The sequence below is a fragment of the Thermobia domestica genome, chromosome 6 (genome assembly GCF_964235325.1).
Source record: "Thermobia domestica chromosome 6, izTheDome1.hap1.1, whole genome shotgun sequence".
NCBI classification, from domain to species: domain Eukaryota; kingdom Metazoa; phylum Arthropoda; class Insecta; order Zygentoma; family Lepismatidae; genus Thermobia; species Thermobia domestica.
Window position 1 is genome coordinate 97,409,407 of NC_137459.1, and position 22,328 is coordinate 97,431,734.

At 35.0% G+C, this 22,328-nt stretch overlaps 1 protein-coding gene across 3 annotated transcripts in view; it reads right to left on the reverse strand.

Moving 5' to 3' along the window:
• LOC145688111 (kinesin-like protein KIF3B) overlaps nucleotides 1–22,328 on the reverse strand; it is a 78,801-nt gene that overhangs the window by 40,998 nt on the left and 15,475 nt on the right. For all 3 annotated transcript variants that reach the window (XM_081761864.1, XM_081761862.1, XM_081761863.1), the window contains exons 4-9: nucleotides 16,988–17,085; nucleotides 15,211–15,318; nucleotides 12,346–12,470; nucleotides 10,207–10,342; nucleotides 7,847–7,999; nucleotides 5,924–6,080 (exon numbers count right to left, since the gene is read on the reverse strand). In XM_081761864.1, the coding sequence (XP_081617990.1) occupies nucleotides 5,924–6,080; nucleotides 7,847–7,999; nucleotides 10,207–10,342; nucleotides 12,346–12,470; nucleotides 15,211–15,318; nucleotides 16,988–17,085 (777 nt within the window). The remainder of the gene's footprint in view (nucleotides 1–5,923; nucleotides 6,081–7,846; nucleotides 8,000–10,206; nucleotides 10,343–12,345; nucleotides 12,471–15,210; nucleotides 15,319–16,987; nucleotides 17,086–22,328) is intronic.

The window sequence follows — 22,328 nt, forward strand, 5'->3', positions numbered from 1 at the left end:
TCAATAAGTAATTGTCAATGGTTACTCAAAATATAACTTCCTTTCTTTTTTAGTATCGTATCGAGATACTTGTAATTACCGTTATGAAACAACTATCCAACAACTTACCAACGTGAGCGATTTGATCCAAAATTATCCATTTCAGTTGCAGTTATGCTTGGCTAATAAGGGCAAATTTAGGGGCACTTGATCAGATTTGACTCGGAATCTGAACAAATTTCACACTGATTAAAATTATATACATATTAATAGAAATACTTATCAGGCATACAAACAAGCAGTAGAATTTAGTAATAAACGGAATGAGACATTCTGAAAGATTAGTGAAAAAAAGAAATTAAAAAACTCGAGCAGAAACAGAAAGGTAACAATCAAATGATATTTCTGTTCATACTCTAAATATATGCCCTTTAACGTACAAACTATATATTTACTAACATTCGGATATAAGAAATAAATTACAAATTAAGAGTCCTTTTTAAAAATGCTCACTTTTTAAAGGATGAACAAAGAAGGATTAAGAATGGAATACAATGCAAGCAATCACATACATTATAACCACCCCACCCGCAGCAATAAAAAATCTTTAATTTCAGCCATCATATCTTAAATATACGCCTCTTTATCTTAAATATAATATACACTACTTTTTTCGATTATGGAGTGGTGCTTTGTTGATGATTAACGAAAAGTAATTAGAAAACTTTTTCGAGTTCATCTTTTTAGGTTATGTTGTTTCAGTTTGCGGCTCACATAAAACCAAAGAGTTCTTCAACTCTAGACTAAATCATAACTAAAGGGAAAGGCCAGGCCGGTACCCAGACCAAATATGTATGGGGGGGATAGAAATTACGGAGGCCCGATCCAACCATATTATAGTTCATCTACATATTATAATTCATTTGCAAACCTACCGTGAACATTTTAGGGGTCCGGCCCTCCTAGACCCCCTTGGATAAGTGTAAAATAACTAAGAGGAACTTACAATAGAGCAAAACCCGTGCAACAATCTGACGGCCAGCTATGTCTAATAAGTGCAATAAAAAGAGTTCTCCAAAGAACTTTCTTACCACACGACCGGGATCAAGACATACTTTTGGGAGGGGGTCTTAGAAAATTTTTTGCATTTATCTATTTCAATTGCGTCCTAATGCTTTTATGGATAATAGATTTAGCTGAGGACATTATTATTAATTAATATTCTTATGTATAAGTTCATATGTAGAAAGGTGAGAAAACTTGCGATTGTTGGACATCAAAATGCCACTAGACTAAACTTCACGTGTTTTTCTTTGTTGGCATCTTGCACGTATACTTTTATCTCAAGTCTAAATACCTGCTTACATTTTATGGCATAAAATGAGGAAGAAAGTGGTTCAAGCTTTTCTAAGTGTCGGTCCCAGTATTTGTCTGATATGAAAAAGGAAAACAGGAAGAGTTTGGGCATTTGGTATCCAACATAGAGGCGGGATCTCGGTCAAATGAAACGAAAAAGTTGCAGTTAGTATTCTTAGTTTTTTCTATATTGTAGGATACTTTCTATGGCTGAATTGTCAATAAGTGAGAAGATAATCCTTTATCTTGAAGCACGAATGGATACACACTTTAAAAAGTTCACTGGGAGGACTTAAAACGAGTTCTAAATTATCGTGAAATGAGAGTATTCTTTACAAATGTGAACCAGTAGCCATGTGATAAATGTGAAACAGATTGTGTCAAGTGCCATGTTGAGAATGGACAATGCACACACGTAACACTATCTGCCCTTCCTTTGCTTCGTTTTCTCCAAGACCCTTCCATTTCAAGAAATAGTGTTAGTCGTGTGTTTGTATATATAAGACTGGCCACCCTGAAAAAAAATCTTCACAGCCGGGAGTGGGTGGAGAAACTCAGCTGGAAGGGTCGCGAAGATCGAATTCCGTAGACTTGCAACCTCCTGAGATGCGGATATTATTCTATTCGCATATCTTATACACATGAATATGACAGTAAAATAATTACAGTAAAAAGTAACAGATGACAGAATAGAAAGAAGAAACTAAGGTGGCATAAAGAGTCGTTGGAGATATCTTGTGTATAACTGATCCAGATAAGCTGATACCGGAAGTTAATTACATCGATGATCTCTAAATTCTTAGATAAAGGTGTATGTGTAATGATGGGGTGATTTGTCTAACAATTTAGATTAAATCCATCACAGAACATTATTCAGAGGTAGCAGCTTAATACTGTGTACTCAGGATATCATATCAAGTTGGGATTCAAAAAATGAAACCGTCCGTCCTATATTCCCCTAAAATATTTCTATTGCAAATCGAATGTGGGATATTTTAGTGCTCTGTTCGTAACAAGGTTCTCAAAAAGGCATTCACATTTGATTTTCTTCATGTAATCCCATTATTGGATATCAGTTAAATCAGTAGTTTTGAAAAGAGCACTCGTCAATAAGAGCCAAGTTTTCGAAGAAAAAAAATTAAAAAAATAAAAAAAATGCACAACACCACTAACCGACGCCTTCTTCAAAACACACAACTTTCTAAGACGTTTATACCAGATCTACCGTGAATCTGACTGATGCCACTTTCCATACAATTTTAAATCTAAATCTCCAAAAACTTTATTTGTCCAACAGTCACTGACGTTCTTTTCAAAACTATTTATCTTCGCTTTACTACAACTTAAAGTGTACCACCATCTTCGTTGCCACATACATATTTTTCAAAATAGTACAATAAAGGCAATTTTCTGTCAACGTGTATCTTGTTTTCTGGTACTGTCTTTAATTAACGACAAATACAGAATCACTACACCAGTGTAGAGGACCTTCACTTTTGCTGAAATGGAAACTAAGTATTTTCAACTAACTCAAATGACTGATAGAATGTATTGAATATTCATTTCAAGATTCAAATAGTACTCACTTAATGTGTGCTATTCTAATCTTACCATAACCTAACTTTAATCATCATAACCCATTCTAACATATATTGGTCCAATACTTTATCTATACTCGTGTACTATTATACAAAAGAGTAGAAGTGAGTGATTCATCACCGCCCAGGCCATACTACTATAAGTATTAACATCAAATTCTGGAGAGAATATTCCGTTTGTCACGAAGGTACGGGGATAAGGAATGATTTCTGGAAATACCGCAGGGGGTTAGAGGGGTTCAAAACGTCTCCCAAGAATAGTGTATTTCACGAATCCCTGGCATTAGAGATGAAAACTCGGCATATGAACTTTCATTAAAAATAAGGGAACATTCATTAAAAATATGGGGATATTCATTAAAAATAAGTAAACACGTGTTTGTGTTATCGAAAATTCTACTTCAAAGGGAGAAAGCGGGACATTTATAAAATACTCAAGTTTCCCTTTTGTTTAATCACAACGTGCCGAATGTGAGGATTTGCTTAATTTGGAGATCTAAAATTCGGTACACTGACTTTTTATTAAAAATAAAGGAACCCGAACTTCTATGTTTCTACTAATGCGCTCTAAAGGAAGAAAAAGGGCAATTTCTAAAATGTTGAAATTTCCATTTATATATTCACCAAGTGCCAAGTGTGAGGAAATAAATAAAATATAATAAAATATTCGGTAGATAAACTGTTGAATAAAAATAAGGGAAAACGTGTTTCAGCCTTTTCGAAAATTCCGCTTCTATAAGGAAAAAGTTCGTTCATTTCTATAATATCCAAATTTCCATTTCTTTATTGAGAAAGTGCACTAAAGTTGAAAATTTGAAATTCGGTATATACACTCTTAAACAAAAATAAAACAATACGTGTTTCAGGATTTCCTATAATTTTGTACCCTGGGAAAAGGAGGCAATTTCAATAATATTAATTTTTTTTCTTATTTTTCATTAGGTGAAACATGTGGGAACTCGCTTAGATTTGAGATGTAAAATTTGCTTTATGAACTTTTAAATAAAAATAAGGGAATATGTCTTTCCGTGGCTTCAAAGATTCTGCTCCTTGAAGGGTAAAAGGGTCAATATTTACGATTATATGGAAGAATGAAAGTGACTCACTGAAAATTCAGGTCATATCAATAAATCGAGAAACGTGAGATTTGGATAGAAAACTCCTTTTGTTAGGAAACGAATGAATAAGTTTTTCTTTCTCTTTTACGTATGCTAAGAAAGACAAATGAAACTCTAATGTTTTGCCCAGAACAGAGTACTACATAAATCCCTGAAGTTAGGAAGATGAAAATATCTATATAAACTCCTCATTACAAATAAGTGGAAACAATTCCGTTTCTAAAAGAGAAAAATGCAACTTCTGTATGTTTTCGCCACATTGGAATAAACGTTGCTTGTTGTGATCGCATTACGGAAAACGGTTTGTCCATTTAAAATAAATCTTGAAACATAGTTCCTGCCTTAAGATTTTTATCATGTCACGTTGATTAACGAGCGTATCCTAAGGGGTTAGAGGAGTTCAAAATGCATGCCAAAAATAAGAGTATTTTATAGGTTTTTATAATTACACTTTCACTAAAATGTATGTCCTAAGGATAAAGGTGGTTCAAATATTTTCCGTACGCCTATTCCCTCCGTGCGAAGGACGTGCATTTCAGCTAGTAAATATATATACGTATATAAAAAGAAGAAATCCTAAGTGAGTGAGTGAGTTACTGACTAATCAACGCCCGTGCCAAATCGCTTAAGTTAAAAACTGATAGTGCACAGGATTTGACGTAGGGTACCACTAAGGAAGGATTTTTTTTTTAAATTCGACGGGGAAAAAAGGAGGGGGAACTGATGTGACAATTATTATCGTAAAGTATCCATATCTCCAAGTTTCTGAAGGGCACAAACATGAAACTTGATATATGGACTTTTCATTTAAAATAACTAAACACGTGTTTTACAATTTTTGATATTTGCTCTAGAAGGGAAGAAAAAAGGCGGAAAGAAATCGGGTGGGAGTTACAATTGGTATAACAGAATAGCCATATCTCTAAATTATTTACGCTTGAGACATCAAATTTTGTATTTAGACTTTTCTTTTAAAATAATTAAAAACGCGTTTTTAACGTTTTTTGACATTTCTCCAAAAAGTAAAGAAAAAAGGGTGGGGGTTGCAACTGTTAAAATCAGATGGCCACATCTCAAAATCGCTTAAGGTTGGAGACATGTCAGGGATATAAACTTGGTACATAAACTCCTTATTCGGAACAAATGTGTGTATGCCACAGCATTTCGGAAATTCCGCCACAGTTTCCGGAATTCTCACTTTTAACGAGAGAAGGAAGGCAATTTCTAATTCTTTTTCATAATATACAAAAATGACTTCGAGGCTGTCAGTCTCATCACCAGGAAAATACGGGTAAACCATTTGAAATTAATTTTTGAACACAGCTCTTATGCTGATATGGGATTTTATCACTTCACTTTGACTGAAATTAATATTCTAAGGGGAAAGGGGTTTAAATTTTTCGCAAAGCATAATGCCATACGAAGGACGAAAGCAAAGGCTGAAACATAACATACGAGGCAATAGGGCGATCAAACGTGGGCCTCCAGCTTGCCGAAGGATAATATAATAAACAAGTAACTATCATAAAGAAATTTACTCTCTAGAAAGGCAATTTATTTATAATAATAAAATCACTACTTGTTTATGATACAAAAATGATTTGTAACAAGGTTTTCAATGGACTGCTTAATGATAATATTGAATGCATATTGAATAGTTGGAAAGATATCTTTAAACGCTTAGAGGTGATTCCTTTGAACTTTTCAATGAAGAAATGTCCTTTATGAGCCAACAGTAAAGACTAAGCCCAGTATAGCGTGATTATTACTTCATAGACATTTCAGTTATTTCTAACAGTTAGTTCTGTAGACAATAATACTATTACAAATATAGTGCCTGATATATGAAAGTTTCTAAGAAGAGTAACTTACCTTAGCACCAGTTTTAGCCTGTCTTTCACTTCCAGCTAAATCAACAAGATTAAGTTTCCCTACTCTTATCCGATTCTGTCTCCCTGCTTCACTGCATTCAATTGTGATTATAAATATAGCGTGAGATCTTGAACTGTGAAGATTCATATTTGTAGCCCTGTAATGAAATGAAATATTGTAATTTAACTTAAATGTAGGAATCCTTGACAAAAGTTATCAAATGTATACATGACCATCTACAACACTCACTGGAAGCTATTCAAACAGTACCACACTTCCAAGAATTTAACTGGAATGTGCAGTGTATAAATGAAATGAGGGAGCTTCCAGAAGATGATCCGGTTTCAATTTGCTTTAAGGATATAAACGTGGGGTATCCTACATTAAAATAAATGCAACTACAACATGGTAAGGCGATCACTTGTACAAAATGGAGAAAAGAAAGAAAGAAAGACAGAAAGAGAAAGAGAGAGAAAGAAAGAAAGAAAGAAAGAAAGGTTTCTTATATGAATCGAGAAATATTTTGACCAAAGTGTGAACAATAATTAAACGAAAATTTCCAGAAGTTGTAAGGTGGAAACAGAGGGGTATGATAATGGCGTTTTTAAGACAATATAGCCTGTGAACATAAAAATTTCCAATAAATATTAAGTGGACAAACTATTCCATAAATGCAAAGTTCTCCTAGGATTTCTTTCATGATATGCTGCTGGTGTCGAGAATACCTTGCGCAGTGTCAATTCACTATAAATTTAATTGAGAATGAATTTCATTGATTTAATTTTTCACTTGTGGCGATTAATATCCATTCAGACATGTAACTGTTTTGAACATAAAAGTTTTGTTTACATGTTTTACGCCTTAGATTTTGAGTGAAGCGATTTCGTAGAAATCAAATATCTATATTTTTTAAATATTATTATTATTTATATGTTCAGTATATGGAGTATAATCTCCCGAAACTTGTTCCCATAGTACTTTCAGCACACACAAGATCTTCAAATAAGAAATTAATGTTTGTGAATGTGAATTTGTTTCACCATGGACTTACAAATGTGGCTTAAATATAACAACTCTGTTTATGAACCTGTCAATCGGAGGCGAGAGTAATTTTCAGTTCTAATTAGATTAGTCATTGTGGGTGAATTCTGTTTGCACTACCCAAATAACATGATGCTACCAAACACAGAATTCCTGTTTGAACCGACTCTACAATTTCAGCAGTAGAAAAAAAGTATCATCCTTTTCCATTCAACGATGTCCTTATACCATTCTTATGAATGTTTCTGATGTTGTTCTGCTTTTACACCTTACTCTCATACACCATTAATAATAATAATAATAATAATAATAATAATAATAATAATAATAAATTCTGCCAACTTTTTTCATCTTTTTTTCGCTCTATTAAAAAACAACACAAATTAAAATTTTCGTTTAACGTTCACAGTTATGTTGAGACTAAATAAATTCAATAAATGCACGCGAATTATTACGGAAGAATAGATGGAGATACTTATATGGGAAAGAAAGAGAGAATAAAGTGGAAACCCACGGGCCAATCTTGCCCAACTCAAACTCACGTGACCTGTGATCAAACCAGTGACCCTCGATCCAGAGTTTGGAGCTACGTCATTAAACCACCATGTCCCGTATCAAACAAGCTTGTCTAATATTTAAGATCAATGGCGCGTGACTACCCTAGATACGTCAGATTACTGTTTCTAGAATGCTTCGTTTTGCTCCAAAGCAACATGTGTTTCTCCATTGTTGAACATCTCTTTCCAACATGAAAACTGTGTAAAACATGGATTTACAATTTAACTTGAGATCCGAAACACATGTGCTCGTAATATGAACTGCACCCGCTATCACGCACATAAAATGCATGGGTATTTCAACTAGATCACCATTTTTACTTACCGTATAGTTCTGTTTTGACCGCCTACTACCATTACATGGTCGATTTCTTGTATGCTTTTGCACACAAAGGATGTGAGATCTTTTACATACACTCCACAATCAGGCCTCTCTTTTAGCACTAATTTCTTATGTTGGTCTTTAGATAGCAAGTCCCTGTTAAAAGAATAAAGTGTTAATGTTAATTTCCAAATAATTGCCAATATTATACTTTAATATTCTATGCAAAATGAGAAAATTGAAGCTGTAATTTAATTAAATATATTTATTAAAAATGAAAGAGAAAAATAGCAATGACTTCCCAACTTTCCCTTCAAAAGCCCCATACACTGAGACTTTTACTCGACAAGAAATCGAATCTCGGGACTACATAAAACAAAGTCGAATGTGTTAATCACTGTACTACTGAAAGCTACAAGTAATATTTGGTTATAAGCAAGCACATAATATGGATATATCGACGAATCTTCATGGAGAAAACATACATAAATTGGAAATTTGTTGGTCATTTCAAGTATATACAATTCTGAACCAGTGACAAGAGAATTAGGAAACTTGTACATCTTGAGATTTACTCTTTGCAAAATTCAATGGGGGATAAATAAGTGGGAACTTTTATTTCAGCAATAACCAATTCAACTGGAACTTTCTGATTTCGAAGAAAGAAAGAAAGAAAGAAAAAAAACACATTATATTTGGTCTAGGAATTAATTCGTGCGGGTGGACAAGAGATGGCGCAACGAACGGAGCGGCCCACAGTTCCGTGTATCCACACATGTGTTGCAAACCCCTGTCATCGCGTATCGTTCGTAGTATAGGGCAGTGGATTAAAGCGTCAACAACACCAGTTTGTAGTTAAGTGAACATGGCGCAATTTGTGCCTGATAAAGTGTTTTTGCGGGGTGTCCTGCTGCATTACTTTAACATGCAGAAAAGTGCGACTGAAAGTCATCGTATTTTGGTGGAAGTGTATGGTGACCATGCTCTAGCTGAGCGAACGTGTCAAAAAGTGGTTTGCACGGTTTAGAAGTGGTGATTTCGGCTTGGCAGACCAAGAGCGAGCTGGACAGCCAAAAACATTTCAAGACGAAGAATTGACAGCATTGCTCGAGCAGGATTCGTGTCAAACGCAGGAACAACTTGCAGCAGCATTAGGCGTTGATCAAACAACAGTCTCCAAACGCTTGAAAGCCATGGGAATGATTCAAAAGATGTCACATTGGGTTCCACATGAATTGAAAGACAGAGACGTTGAAAGACGAAAAACCATTTGCGAATTGCTGCTTCAACGACAGAGCAGAAAGGGGTTTCTGCATCGAATTATTACGGGTGATGAGAAGTGGATCCATTACGAGAACCCTAAACGAAAAAAGGCCTGGGTGAAACCAGGTGAACCAGGTCCATCACAACCAAAACGAGATATTCACTGTGCAAAGGTTATGCTGTGCATATGGTGGGATATGAAAGGTGTGGTGTACTATGAGCTGCTGCAACCGGGTGAAACTATGAATGGAGAACGTTATCGACGACAATTAATGCGTTTGAAGCAAGCTCTGGCCAGAACACGACCAGAATGGGAGAACAGACATGACAAACTTATTGTTCAACATGATAACGCTCGCCCACATGTAGCAAAACCGGTCAAAACCTATTTAGAAAATGTCGGATGGGAAGTGTTACCCCACCCGCCGTATTCACCAGACGTTGCTCCTTCGGACTACTACTTGTTCGATTGCATGAACAACGATTTGATTGGACAGCGGTTTACTTCTTCAGAAGATATCGAAACATGGGTCTCTGACTGGATCGCTTCCAAGGATGAGGACTTCTTTCGCCAAGGAATCCGTACATTGCCTGACAGATGGGCGAAAGTGGTGGCTAGCGATGGTCAATATTTTTCTTAAGGTATTTATGTATTTTGTGTTTGTACTACAGCTTCAATGTGTGCGTACCAACCGCACGAATTAATTCCTAGACCAAATAGTTCCTACTAAAAAGTTTAACGTCCCACGATATAGCCACAGCCTAAGGGAGATAGTGATGATGATGAGCGAAATGGTGAAATGAAGGAAGTAGGGGAAACGGGAGAACCCGGAGAAAGCCCATGCACATGGTGTGTGTTCACCACAAAGTTCAATCGGTGAAAACTAGGATCGAACGAGGAACCCCACTCTCTACCATGTGAGCGCTCTATTACTGTGCCACTGTGGGTGCGATTAATATTCTTGTGGTAAAATATAACTTGACAAAGCTTTCACCTCCACGGAAGATAATGAAAAAATCTACAATTACAGCATTACTTGACTTTACATCTCAATGGATTACTTATGAGAGGGAAACGTCCAACGATTCCTATCTATTACCTGATATCTTCTTGGTAGATTTCCAGGTAGGACGCACGAACAAGATACTGTTTATTTTCTGAACGTGCAATGTGATTGAAGATGTGGTCGAAAGAATTTGGTATAACTCCTCTTTTCTCAGGATTTTTGGCATCACCTGTAAAGGAAACGAGTTCTCGTTATAATTAAAATGTAATTTTGAAATAGCTGGAATTTCACATGCGAAAAATTGTTTTAAGTATATGGAATTGAAAAAATAACGAGATGTACACACTATGTTAGTAGTACTTTCTCTGTCAGTACGCAACAGTGCGTACTATCGGTACATTGATTTAGTTTTTTTTTTTTTTTTTTTAATACTATTTCTCTACAAATTTTTAAAATGTTTGTATTTATGAAACGATTTTTTTTAAAAATTTAAATCGATTCGAAGACTGGAAAAATAATATAAGAAGTAATATAATCAATAGATGGCAGCACTTGTTAATATCTTCCATTTGTTTAGGTCTCGACGCCAGCCAATCAGAGTACTTACATATTCATGGTGAGTGCCAGCACTTTTTTTTTTTAACACCTCCTAACAAGTAATATTCAACCCGTGATTTAACTATAAAGATGAGGAAATCCCTTCTGTTTGGAGAGAGAATAACGGAAATTTTTATGATTTCTTGATTTGATTTGCTTTTAGAGTATAGCGTCTCGTTCAGCAGCGAGGCTATATGAGACCTGAACCTACAGTTTAACGTGGGATTTGAACCACATGAACTCCAGCCGGGAATCCAACCCGGGTCTCCCATGTCAAAGAAGCGTACACTAACCGATTAGCCACAAGAAACCTAAAAGCTTGAAAACTAACGGATTTAAAAATAGACTTACGTTCTCAATTTAAGCATATTTTTTTCTCAAATATTCGATTTAAAGATCCTAATGTGAGTTCTATTTTTAAAATTAAATAAGTGGTTTTGCCATTTCGAGAATGTTGCATGATAGTAATGGTTTAATCATACAGTTATTTTATTTATGAATGTACGTACACGTATTTATTATTACAAACTGAGAACTTCATATTTCTCGTATTAGTATGTTTGAAATAGGAATCTTGGTTTCAGTGTAGAAAACAACATCCTTTTCTTTGAATTTTAAAGATCTCCAAATGCAGTACGGATACTCATTTAATCTATGCATCTGCATTAAATATGATTTCAGTTCTTGACACATGTAACTTAGTTTATACTTAAATTGTAACTAATACAACTACTCTTTGAGTATAGTTATTACTGAGATTATTAATCCCTGAATAAAAGAAATTTGTCGTTGAACATTACTCTAGCTATTCTAAAAACCACCAATCTACAAATCATTCGTTGGAATTAAGGAAGAAACTGTGTCCACAATTCGCGTCTTCTTTCCTGTAAGATTTTTATTTTTTCTTGAAAAGTCCTCTCTTTCGTCCAGTACACAGTCACTAAATGTAGTTTTATGTTATGATAGAAAAAGAAAGATGAAACTCTCTATCAAACAACGCTTAGCTTCCAAATTTTCAGCATAAACGAGGAACAGAAATATAATGATATCTATACTTTCTCCAATTCTTTTGAAACAATTATGTCAGAAATTATGAAAGAAAAATGTGCAGACGATATATCCTAAGTACCTATTTTAAAGAGCCAAGAATATAAAAGGTTGATGATCACGTAAGAAGTGATTTGGTAGATTTATAAATGCAATATTCACACAGAATTCGCTTGTTGATATTATTAACTATCCTTACTGCAGATTCACTGAATGACTAAAGACAGAAAAGTTAAGCGGAGATGCAAGATCAAAATAATGTAACCTCACCTTTAAAAGTCTCACCATATACCCCCAACTGCTGATCTTCTTTAGAATATCATTTCATTTCGCAATGATTCTGTTATCACTGGAATCGAATTCACGAACAAATGTGACATACTCAGGTGCGAAATGAAATGATGTCCTAAAGAGGATCATCAGTTGGAGGTACAAGATGAGATTTTTGAGTTTTAAAGCATTTACTTTTTTTTAAACTAAAAATAAGAAATCTACCCTGTGATCTGATTTCATTTATGAAATATTCACTATCTAAAACTAATCAAAAATACTTCTAATAACAGTTTACCAACATGAAATGACACACACCTTCCATTGTAAAAGTTTTGCCAGTCCCAGTCTGTCCATAAGCAAATATTGTGCCGTTGAATCCATCCAGAACACAATCGACGAGGGGTCGAAAAGTTTCATCATATAGATCCTGTTGTTTAGCACTGAAAAATAATGCATTAGAAAAATTAGCCATGTATAGATAGGGTCATGAGCTAAAGTTAGGGTCGAACCCAAATATTTATAATAAGGATGGGAAACTTCCAGGATTAATTCTCCACACAACTCTAAAATTATAATACGAGGCAACGTTAGTAAGTTACAAACGTCTACAGAAAAGAAACAAGAATACTTACATGCAACTAGTTCTATTTTTCCACATAATCTACATATCTACATTGAGACACTTGTTCCATCGATTTATGAGCGCCCCAGTAACTGCTATATAGCTGCCTGTGGGCTGTTGTCGCAGTCACCTGTGGACCTCCCGTTCCACTCCTGCATCATTCGTTAATCATTTACCGCTACGGCAAGATTTTAGGATCCCAAACAGGTGAAGAACATTTGGAGCTAAATCTGAGCTGTACGGCGGCTGTTAGAAACGTTACCCAAATGTTGCAAGATGCTTCTGGGTTGATTCTGCCACATGAGGCCTGACACACTGTTGTGATTAAGAAACGCGCCTCAATTTAACAGTGTCAGGTGTTTCTGGTGTTTGGCAGTCCGAAGTTGGAACATAACATCACGCAGAAGTTACTATTTCTCCTCATTTCTAGAAAGGGATAAGCAGCACTCCCTGTCGATAACAGAACATGGTGAACATTACCAGCGGAATACAAAACCTTGAAACTTCTCACTAGTGGTGAAAACGAGTTTTCATTGCATTGCTGCATCCATGTTTCATCTTCTGTAACGATCCTATTAAGAGTTTGTTCTTCCTTGACGTAGTGACAGAAATTTTCCAAAGATAGACTCATTCAAATTTTGTGTTCCACCGCGCACACTCTCTTCGGAAGTTCAACTGCATGCGCATCATGGTGTGGGCTAATCCATGTGAACACTCAATTTCAGATGCAATGCGATCAATCGACTAACGCCTCTCTTCATGAGCCATATCCTCCACCCGTCACAGTATTACCGCCGTCACAATATCCATTGGGTCGTCGTTCATCACTACACTCTAGCACACTTTCTACCTTGAATTTCGCGAATCAGTTGTACACTGTTTGCTATAACAAACACTCCCCATACGTGGGTAGTAGCATTTCTTTATGGATTTCCTTGAGAGGAATTTTTTTTAGATATCACAAAACGCACTATAGTCTGTTGCTGCTCTAATGTACATCCTTCCAGGACGCACACTACCCTGCCAACCTCCAGTGCTCGGAGATGTTGCTCAAAGTCTCAGTACGAAGTAGAGTGGTGCTGCCACCTGATAAGAAAATTTAATATCGTTCACTCCCCTTCAGTGTTTCCACGACTTTTCCTCGTAAAAATAAAAATAAATAAATACGTAAATAAAAATAACTTGTTATAGTGAGAAAAGTCAGATATAATGGAGTATTATTATTTTTAAGGTAGATCATAAAACGTAGAATTAAAAGTTTCAGTTTCAGCTAGTAATGAGAACTATCTATCTGACGTATAAGATGTAATTTCTTTATCCATATTCAGGGAGTCAAGGAAAATGTTGCCAATCGGCACACATACACACAGATAAGATTTCGTTCATCATTTTCTTACACCAAATAAGATTTCGTTTATCATTTTTTTCATCTTTTTATGTTCAATAAGGTTATGGATATGTGTTGTACAATATTTTTAATTTGCGATCAAACAGTTCTCAATACCATAATTTGGAACATCACATGACAATGTCAATTCTGCTGGCCATTTTCTGGGAAAATATCGGGTGCAGAAGGTTAAGCTATACTACACTCTGAGATTCTATGAACAGTGGAGACAAAATTTTTAGATATATTTTGTCCACCTATGTCTTGTTTTATCCAATATAGCTAACTCTAGCGATGAACCCATTCAGTGTGTTTGACACCTAAGTAAATAAATAAAACATGGATGGTATCTCAAAATTTGATTAAAAAAAAAAAAGTTACGGACATTTCCGTAAATAAATAAAACATGGATGGTATCTCAAAATTTGATTTAAAAAAAAAAAGTTACGGACATTTCCGTAAATATTAAGTAAAAGGTATTAAGTTTTTTTTTTAATCTATATAGAAAAATTAGTAACATCTACGCAAAGAGTTTCTGCAATGTGCTTATTTTCGGAAATATTTCTAGCAAGCAAGACACTGCTTGAAACTATTAGAATTAACAAATTTGTGCGAAATATTTCAATCAACTTGATAGGGTCCTCTCCCTGTTACTTCGTTTTCACTGCATTGCAAGACAATCAAAATATTCGCTGTATAAGTGTATGCACGTAGTCACTTTCAATTGGAATAAAACCAAATACATCCTTAATGAATGATAATTTTCAAAAACAGAAGAATGAAATAAAACATACAGAAGGAAAAAAAAAAAACAGCAACATGCAAAGTAAGCGTGGTAGACTGCATAAGAATATAAAAGGATCGTCAGCTGAAATACAGACTGAGGAACATGTGATTTATAGAATTCAAAAGCTTGTCGCTCAATTGGGAAGCTTCCATCATTACTAAGTTACTAGCTCTAATAACAAAAAAGTTCGTAAGGTATGTATAACTTGTTAAGAAAAAGAATTCGAACAGCTTGTGCGTTTCAACTAGATAGTCCGTGAGCGTTTCTCTTGAAGAACTGATATTAATCTAAAGAAGCCATATTTTCTATTCTTAATTAGGTTATCAATAAAAAGTAAATGAAACTTTTTAGTTTCAGGGATAAAGAATACACAAAAATACGTACTTCCAATCATAAACTGCATCGAAAGTAAATCGCTTCAGAGCATCAGGTCCATCCATTTTCGGGTTTGTTATTTCTACTACGCCTCTTGATGGATAGAGGTTTACCACTCTGAAATGAGACAAAGATATGATTATTATCTCATTATTCTTACCAAGATAAACACAAATTAACTTTTTTTTTTTAATAAATAGTCTTATATCCGCCTTCTATGTCAAAAGTTGTTCCGCCCAAGCCTTCGGCCTAGAGTAAAAATAACAATTAAAACTTTTGTTTAAAAAAACTTTTGTTTATATTTACCTTTAGAAAATATTAAAAAAAAAAAAAAGTTTGCCCACCAATCACCTCTAATTCCATATTATTTTTATGCAAAATATTCAAGGACTTTATTATACAGGTAAGCGACACAGTCCAGATGGCGACATCTATTAGCGTGACACACAAACTGATCCTTTGCCATTTATTATTAGGCTGAGATGACGTTCATAATCATTTATTGACGTTCATAATCATTTATGGAACTCGTGAACCAATTCTGATGAAACTTTCAAAGAATTGTTCATAATAGCTCTCAGAAGGCTTTAAGCATATCAACCTATATCTATTTTTGCCTGCAGGGATATAATCATTGAAGTTCTTAAACCATGCAGATGAGGTCTTTTAATAAACAGGTCCTTGAAATATAAAGGAGATATTCATTAAGGGATTTCATCAGCACGATATAAAAGCTTTGGATTATGCAACTTTCTTGTTGGAGTTAGGACAGCAACTCAATATTAGTGTGTTCACGTTTGAAGAACGCCCCTGCTAGATTCTAGACACGTGATGTGATGGACAACACGGATTCCGTAGGTTTTCTCAGATTTCTGCCACATTCTCTCAATGTGTAGCAATTGTACCGTCATCCTTTTTCCTTCCCTTCTAGAGCAAATATCAAAAAACGGTGAAACATGTTACTAATCATTTTATATGAGAAATCCAAATATCGAATTTCATGTTTAACCTCAAGAGATTAAGAGATATGAACATATTATGATAATCGTAATTTTCATCCCTTTTTACTTGACATCCATTTTCCTCCTCTTCTAGGTCAAATATCAAAAAACGCTGAAATACGTGTCAAATTATTTAAATGAGAAGTCCATATATCAAACTTCATGCCAATACCAACACCATCTTCAGAGATTCTGAGATATGGCCAATATAAGATGATAATTGCCACCCGTCCCCCTTCCTTTTTCCAGTCGAATTTCCAAAACTTCTTCCTTAGTCACCTTACATCACAAATCCTATACCCTGTCCTAATTTTAAGTTTCTAGCTTAAGCGGTTTGGCCAGGGCATTGATCAATCTGTCAGACAGAACTCCTTTTATATAGAAAGATTACTAATCTTAAAATATTCCTTTAGCGACCATAATTCCTCAAATGAACCTCAATATTTCGAACATTTGTCGAGTGGTCAGTTTCAAGGTTGATTATCAAGCTTATACCATGTTACGTAGCGAATTGGTTACATGTACCTCAGCATATAATAAGCTTGTTAAGCAATTTTGAAGATGAGCACTCGATAAATGTTCTCGAAACATTCAAGACCATTTGACGAATTATAGTTGCCACAGTAACTTTAAGGCTAGTAATCTTGATAAAAAATTATCAACCTCCTAACCAATACTATCGTATTTAGATGTTTAATCTCTTAAAGCATATCACGATACCTAATTGATTCCATGAACAAAATAATATATACAATAAGTAAGTAAATAAATAAATAAATAAATACCTGCTGTAGCCTTCGGCGACTTCCTTCTCCGACATAGGCCGACATCTTACAATGACTTTTACTGACTCCCTGTTAGTCTTCTTTAGGCCAAATACTGCCTGTAATCAATCAATGTTAAATTTAATGGCTTTACGCACAACGAATGGAAGGTTCGATATATACAAATATAACATACCAAATTACTCTATTTGCGGTCCCAGGACCAGTACAATATTTTTATGTAGTTTGCTCGAGTGAAATACGTGTTTCAAGGCTTAGTAAGTTAAAGGATACCACAGAGCTTTAGGCAAGCTAAGTAGGCAGGGAAACTAACCTTCAGGCAAGCTAACTGACGGAGATACTAGCTGAAACTCATGCTGTTTAAGGTCTTATAGCGTGTGTTATGCCCTCTTTTGGACAGCGATGCCACTAGTAATTTATATATATATATATATATATATATATATATATATATATATATATATATATATATATATATGACTTAATGAGATGCCTGTTGACTGCTTGCTTGTAGTAGTTGTAATTACAAAAAAACACGTGGTTTTGTCTCCTAGTATAAAAGCACTTGATCTTGTTTACAAACATGGATCACTTATAAAATATTACAATATACTTTGCACAAGAGCATTCCTTGCAACCAAAATACTTCTTACACTACACATAGTCCAATAAGCACGAATGACTTGGTTTCAAATATAGTAAATAACGCAAGGCATCAAAGAGTTATATCGATGAAAGCTTGAAAGTGTGCTGTTACATGAAACCGATTTCTCCAGAAAATGAACACAAGTTTAACTATTAACAAAGACTGACTATCTTCTTAGCAATTTATATACTATAAAAACCTGAGTACTGATTTAATTAAAATTATGAGGACTTGAATGTAATTGAATCTAATTATCAAAATCAAAATAAAAGCTATCGAGTTCTCCTGAAAGTAATTTTAGATTGATTGGTACGTTTAGGGTCTCACAATGCAAACTTTTGTTAATAGCACTATTGCAGGACTAAAACACTGAAAGTACAAAAATTACATTGTGGTTTGTATATATTATTCGATAGACAGGTTTACTTACTACAACACACAAACACAATAAATGGTACTCATATTTTCTTAAAATTGCGCATTAACAATAGTGTTATCATAGACAATCCCTTCACAGGCAAAGAGGCTTATAAACTCAAAGTCAGTATGAATTAAGCTCCGTGGTAGTGTGTTCAACCTCAGGTGCATGGATTATCCCGTTTCCTCACACTTTTTTCATTCCACCATTTTCATTCATTCTCACCATTCAGTCTCCTTTAACCTACACTGCATAACCGTGGGATGTAGAACTTAAAGGTTTCATTTTTGCATTTCATTTCAATTTGAATTTGAATTAACTTCTGTTGAGCAAACACACAAAGAATAAACCAATAAAAAATAAATCCACCAATACTTCCAAAGAACTGGCTAGAATTTAACGATTTTTAAAAGTTAACCTTCCTTTCTTCAAGATTCTATTACAGTAATATATTTTATCATCGACATGGCTGTTTTGCCAAGTGTCAGCGTTTTGTCTCGCAATCGGAAGACCTCAAATTTGAATCCTGTGGTTGGCAAACTTAAGTATCTTCAGGAGTTTCCCCTCAGTCCTCTTAGGTGAATGCTACGATGACATCGAAGCAAGCCCTCGTCTATTTCCTACGAACGTTTCATCATTGATTCACTGATGTGGTTATCAGTGTCGAGACTATTAGTCCCCGTAATCCATCGTTAGTTAAATTTCCCACTGTTGTTGGGGTTCGGAAATTTAACGTCATTTCCTGTCACAAAAGCTATATATGATACAACGTTCACCTACATGAGTACCAGCCACTCCCGAGTTCTCCCGCAAAACCGTTTTCATTGTAAAATATCTGCCCAGCTGCATCTGGAACTTTGTTACTTTATTATACTTACGAAAAGTACTGCAAATAAATATTACCATAAAAAATTTAGCATGTTTCTCCTTGAAAAACAGGAAGAATCAAAGGCATTCGTTTCGATTCCTTTTATTCACTCTTGATTTCCTTCTTGAGTGGATAGTATCTTCAAAATACTGGTATATTTACCTTTAATTATTACTATATTCTACTCAATATAATTGATTTGTATTTATTTAAGAAGTAAATTTCAAATTTACATAAAAACACAATAAATAAATTTCATGCAAACTACCGGTCACCACACACTATATGATTAACATAACAGTAAATTCACATTCGAAAATACTGCAATAATCACGTACTTGTACAGGTACATGAGCTACATATAATAATACCATAGTCCAGAATGTCCAGTACAATTGTGTTCTCTTTTCTCCCTGAAACCTGCATTATATATTTTAAATCGTATTATTTTTATGTACTACTACAATCAATTTCCCTTTCCAAAGGCGGCTATTGAAAAACTTTTGAACATATTTATTCAAACTTCACTACCACCAAATTACTACACAAAAGAGTAACCTTCTAGTGTTATAAATTTCATTTAATCTGAAATTAAATACCAAGATATGCAGATGTGCATTCACTAGAACTCAAGTGAAATTAAATCATGCAAGTATTATGAGAAAGGTTATCAAGACAAATACACGAAGAAAAGCAATATTATTAAATAATGTTTCCTCTTCTTTTAAAAGCTCCTATACCCTCGACCATAAATGAAGCTCTACCAAACAAAACATAGCTCTCCTTACTTTTTTTCTTGTTCTCTTACGCGAATAAAAAACATCCTACTCACGGATTTGGATGAACGAAATTCGAAAGACAGCAAATTCTAATTTTTCTCACACTGTACCTCAAATTATGTATCGAAATGTGCAGCTTCACATTAAAAACCACGTATCGTTACAGAATTTTGAAGACTATGTTAACATGGGAGAAGACGCTCTTGTTAAGTTATAGGCTTAAATTGAAGAAGACGCTCTTGATGCTTGCGCGTAACTCATATATGTTAAACTACGAATACGTTATTTTGATGTCTTGCAGCATCTCGTCTGGTTTACTTCTTTCAATTATCTCTCTCCGAACCCGAAAGGAATGGTGTATAATCGACACATTCCTATTTGCTAACTAAAAGAACTCCCTTGTGCTACAGCCTTGGAAGAGCTCTGGCTACCCAGATAACAGAAAGTCGATGAGTAACCAGCGCATCGGCTCACGGCAGTACTGTTTCTGGTTTCCTAGAATGAAGTCTACTCTCTTCATCCTGATTGCTTTCAAATATACTCACAACGGTGCATTAACACCGGAAAATACGTGATGTAATTTTAATTATTGAACCAGGATCGTCCGTTCCTTAAATACAAGGTGGGCACAAAGTCGCTATCCCCAAAACAAGTAAGGATAAAAAGAAATAAGGGAGCTTTTTTCTTTTGCTAGCACTGGTACTACTGCTCCTGTTAGTGTGGCTGGGACTAGTAACCGCGTTTTCATACGTGTTTTAACTGGAACTGAGGGGTGTTTACTGAGTAAAGTTGTGCCAAGTAGTACAGGTGTTGAGATGAATCGCAAATTAACAAAAGAACAACGTTTCGCGCTACACAAATATGGTGACAGCAGACTTCAAGAAAATATTTCCAGGTGTGGAACCACCATCACGTCGAGTAATGATTAACCCGAAGCAACGATTCTAGACTACAGGTTCTGTGTATAATCTTCTGCGAAACAAACAACCACGAAGTGTAAGAAATAAAGGAAACACTGAGCTTGTTGATTCGAGTTGTGTAGTGTATTAGCAGCGAAGAAGTGTATTAGCAGGTGCACACGTGACCTGGGTAAGACAAGTACCTCTTTAAGGAACATATTAAAGTATTTCAAGATGAAACCTTACCGGCCAAAGTTTTTGCCTGTGTTGCACGAATGTGAACTGGACCGGTGTGTTGAGTTCTGTGAGAGGTTTCTTATCCAGAACAAAACTGATAAAGACATTTGGAAACGAATTTTGTGGACAGATAAGACCTCATTCAAGACGAGCGATCGCGTACACAGACACTATTGTGTTTATTGGAGTGATACCAATCCACACGAAATTGTGACAGAAGAGTTAAAACGTTCCTGGTGTCAATGTTTGGGGTGGTATTTGGAGTGACAGTGTCATTATCTTCTGAAAAAAAATTGTTACCAGTGACACATACCTGACTGGCCACCCCGTTCATGTGACCTTACATCATGCGACTCCCCCATGTGAAGTATTGTCAAAGAAGAGGTGTTTTCAAGGCAACCGCACGATTTGGATCACTTCAAACAGCTAATCGAACAATCATTCAAGAGATTGAATGCGTCATGATATTTGCAAATCACTGCTGAAGAAATGTGCATTGAACATGGTGCGAGACAGTTTGAACAGTATTTGTAAGTATAATGATGACTGTCAAGTCACCTTATTTCCTTTTTTCCCATATTAGGAAAAGTGACTTTGTACCCACTTTGTATATTGTTGCGCTTGTGACTGCAAGGATCTTCTACCTTCCCTAAAATATGTCATGCTGAAACTTTCTCATACAACTCCCAAAACTGAGAAAATGCCATCAAGAAATATAATTTGTGGATATAAGATATGTGAAGTACTTATCGCATTAGCCTCCATGTAAACAATACGTAAGTTCTTCAGAATTAACAAATGTATCTTCGAACACCAGAACACCATGCTCATAGAAATTTTCTTTTAATTTATCTGCCAATCCTCCATATTAACTAGCTGGCATTCACAGCAAAAGGATATATGGACAGATCTTTAGTTACTAAAGATCCAAGTAATCATGTGAACAGGGAATTTGAATCAAAATTCACAATTTATCGCCAGTGCGAAACGAAACCACTATCAAATAAGATACGGTTAAAATATGCAAAACAGATCTGGAAATTTATTTTGAAACTGTAATATTTTAACAATACTGTCAAAACCTCGTTATCAGTTTCGTAAAAATTGCTAGATGACAGAATGTTACTAGTTTGAGTCCCGTAGTACCGAATTTCATGTTGAATTTTTTGTAGCAGAAAAATTACGTGATTTCTGTAAGTAGTAGAAAATAACTGCATAGTATAACCATAATAACTATATGAACTCTGTAGAATTATTGCGAGGCTACATATTCTAATGCAGAAGACTGTTTTAAGCGAGATTTTCTAGAATAATCTTGTATATCATTTAACTGCATAGGATTCTAGTTCTGCTATGACTTGGAGTTCACATAAATACAAGTAGATTCCACCTTTTATAACCTCGATTTGCAGTAAGTTGAGTTGAGTTTAACATCCCTTTCAGCAGCGAGGCTATATGGGACGGAACCTACTGATTAACGTGTAATCCGAACCA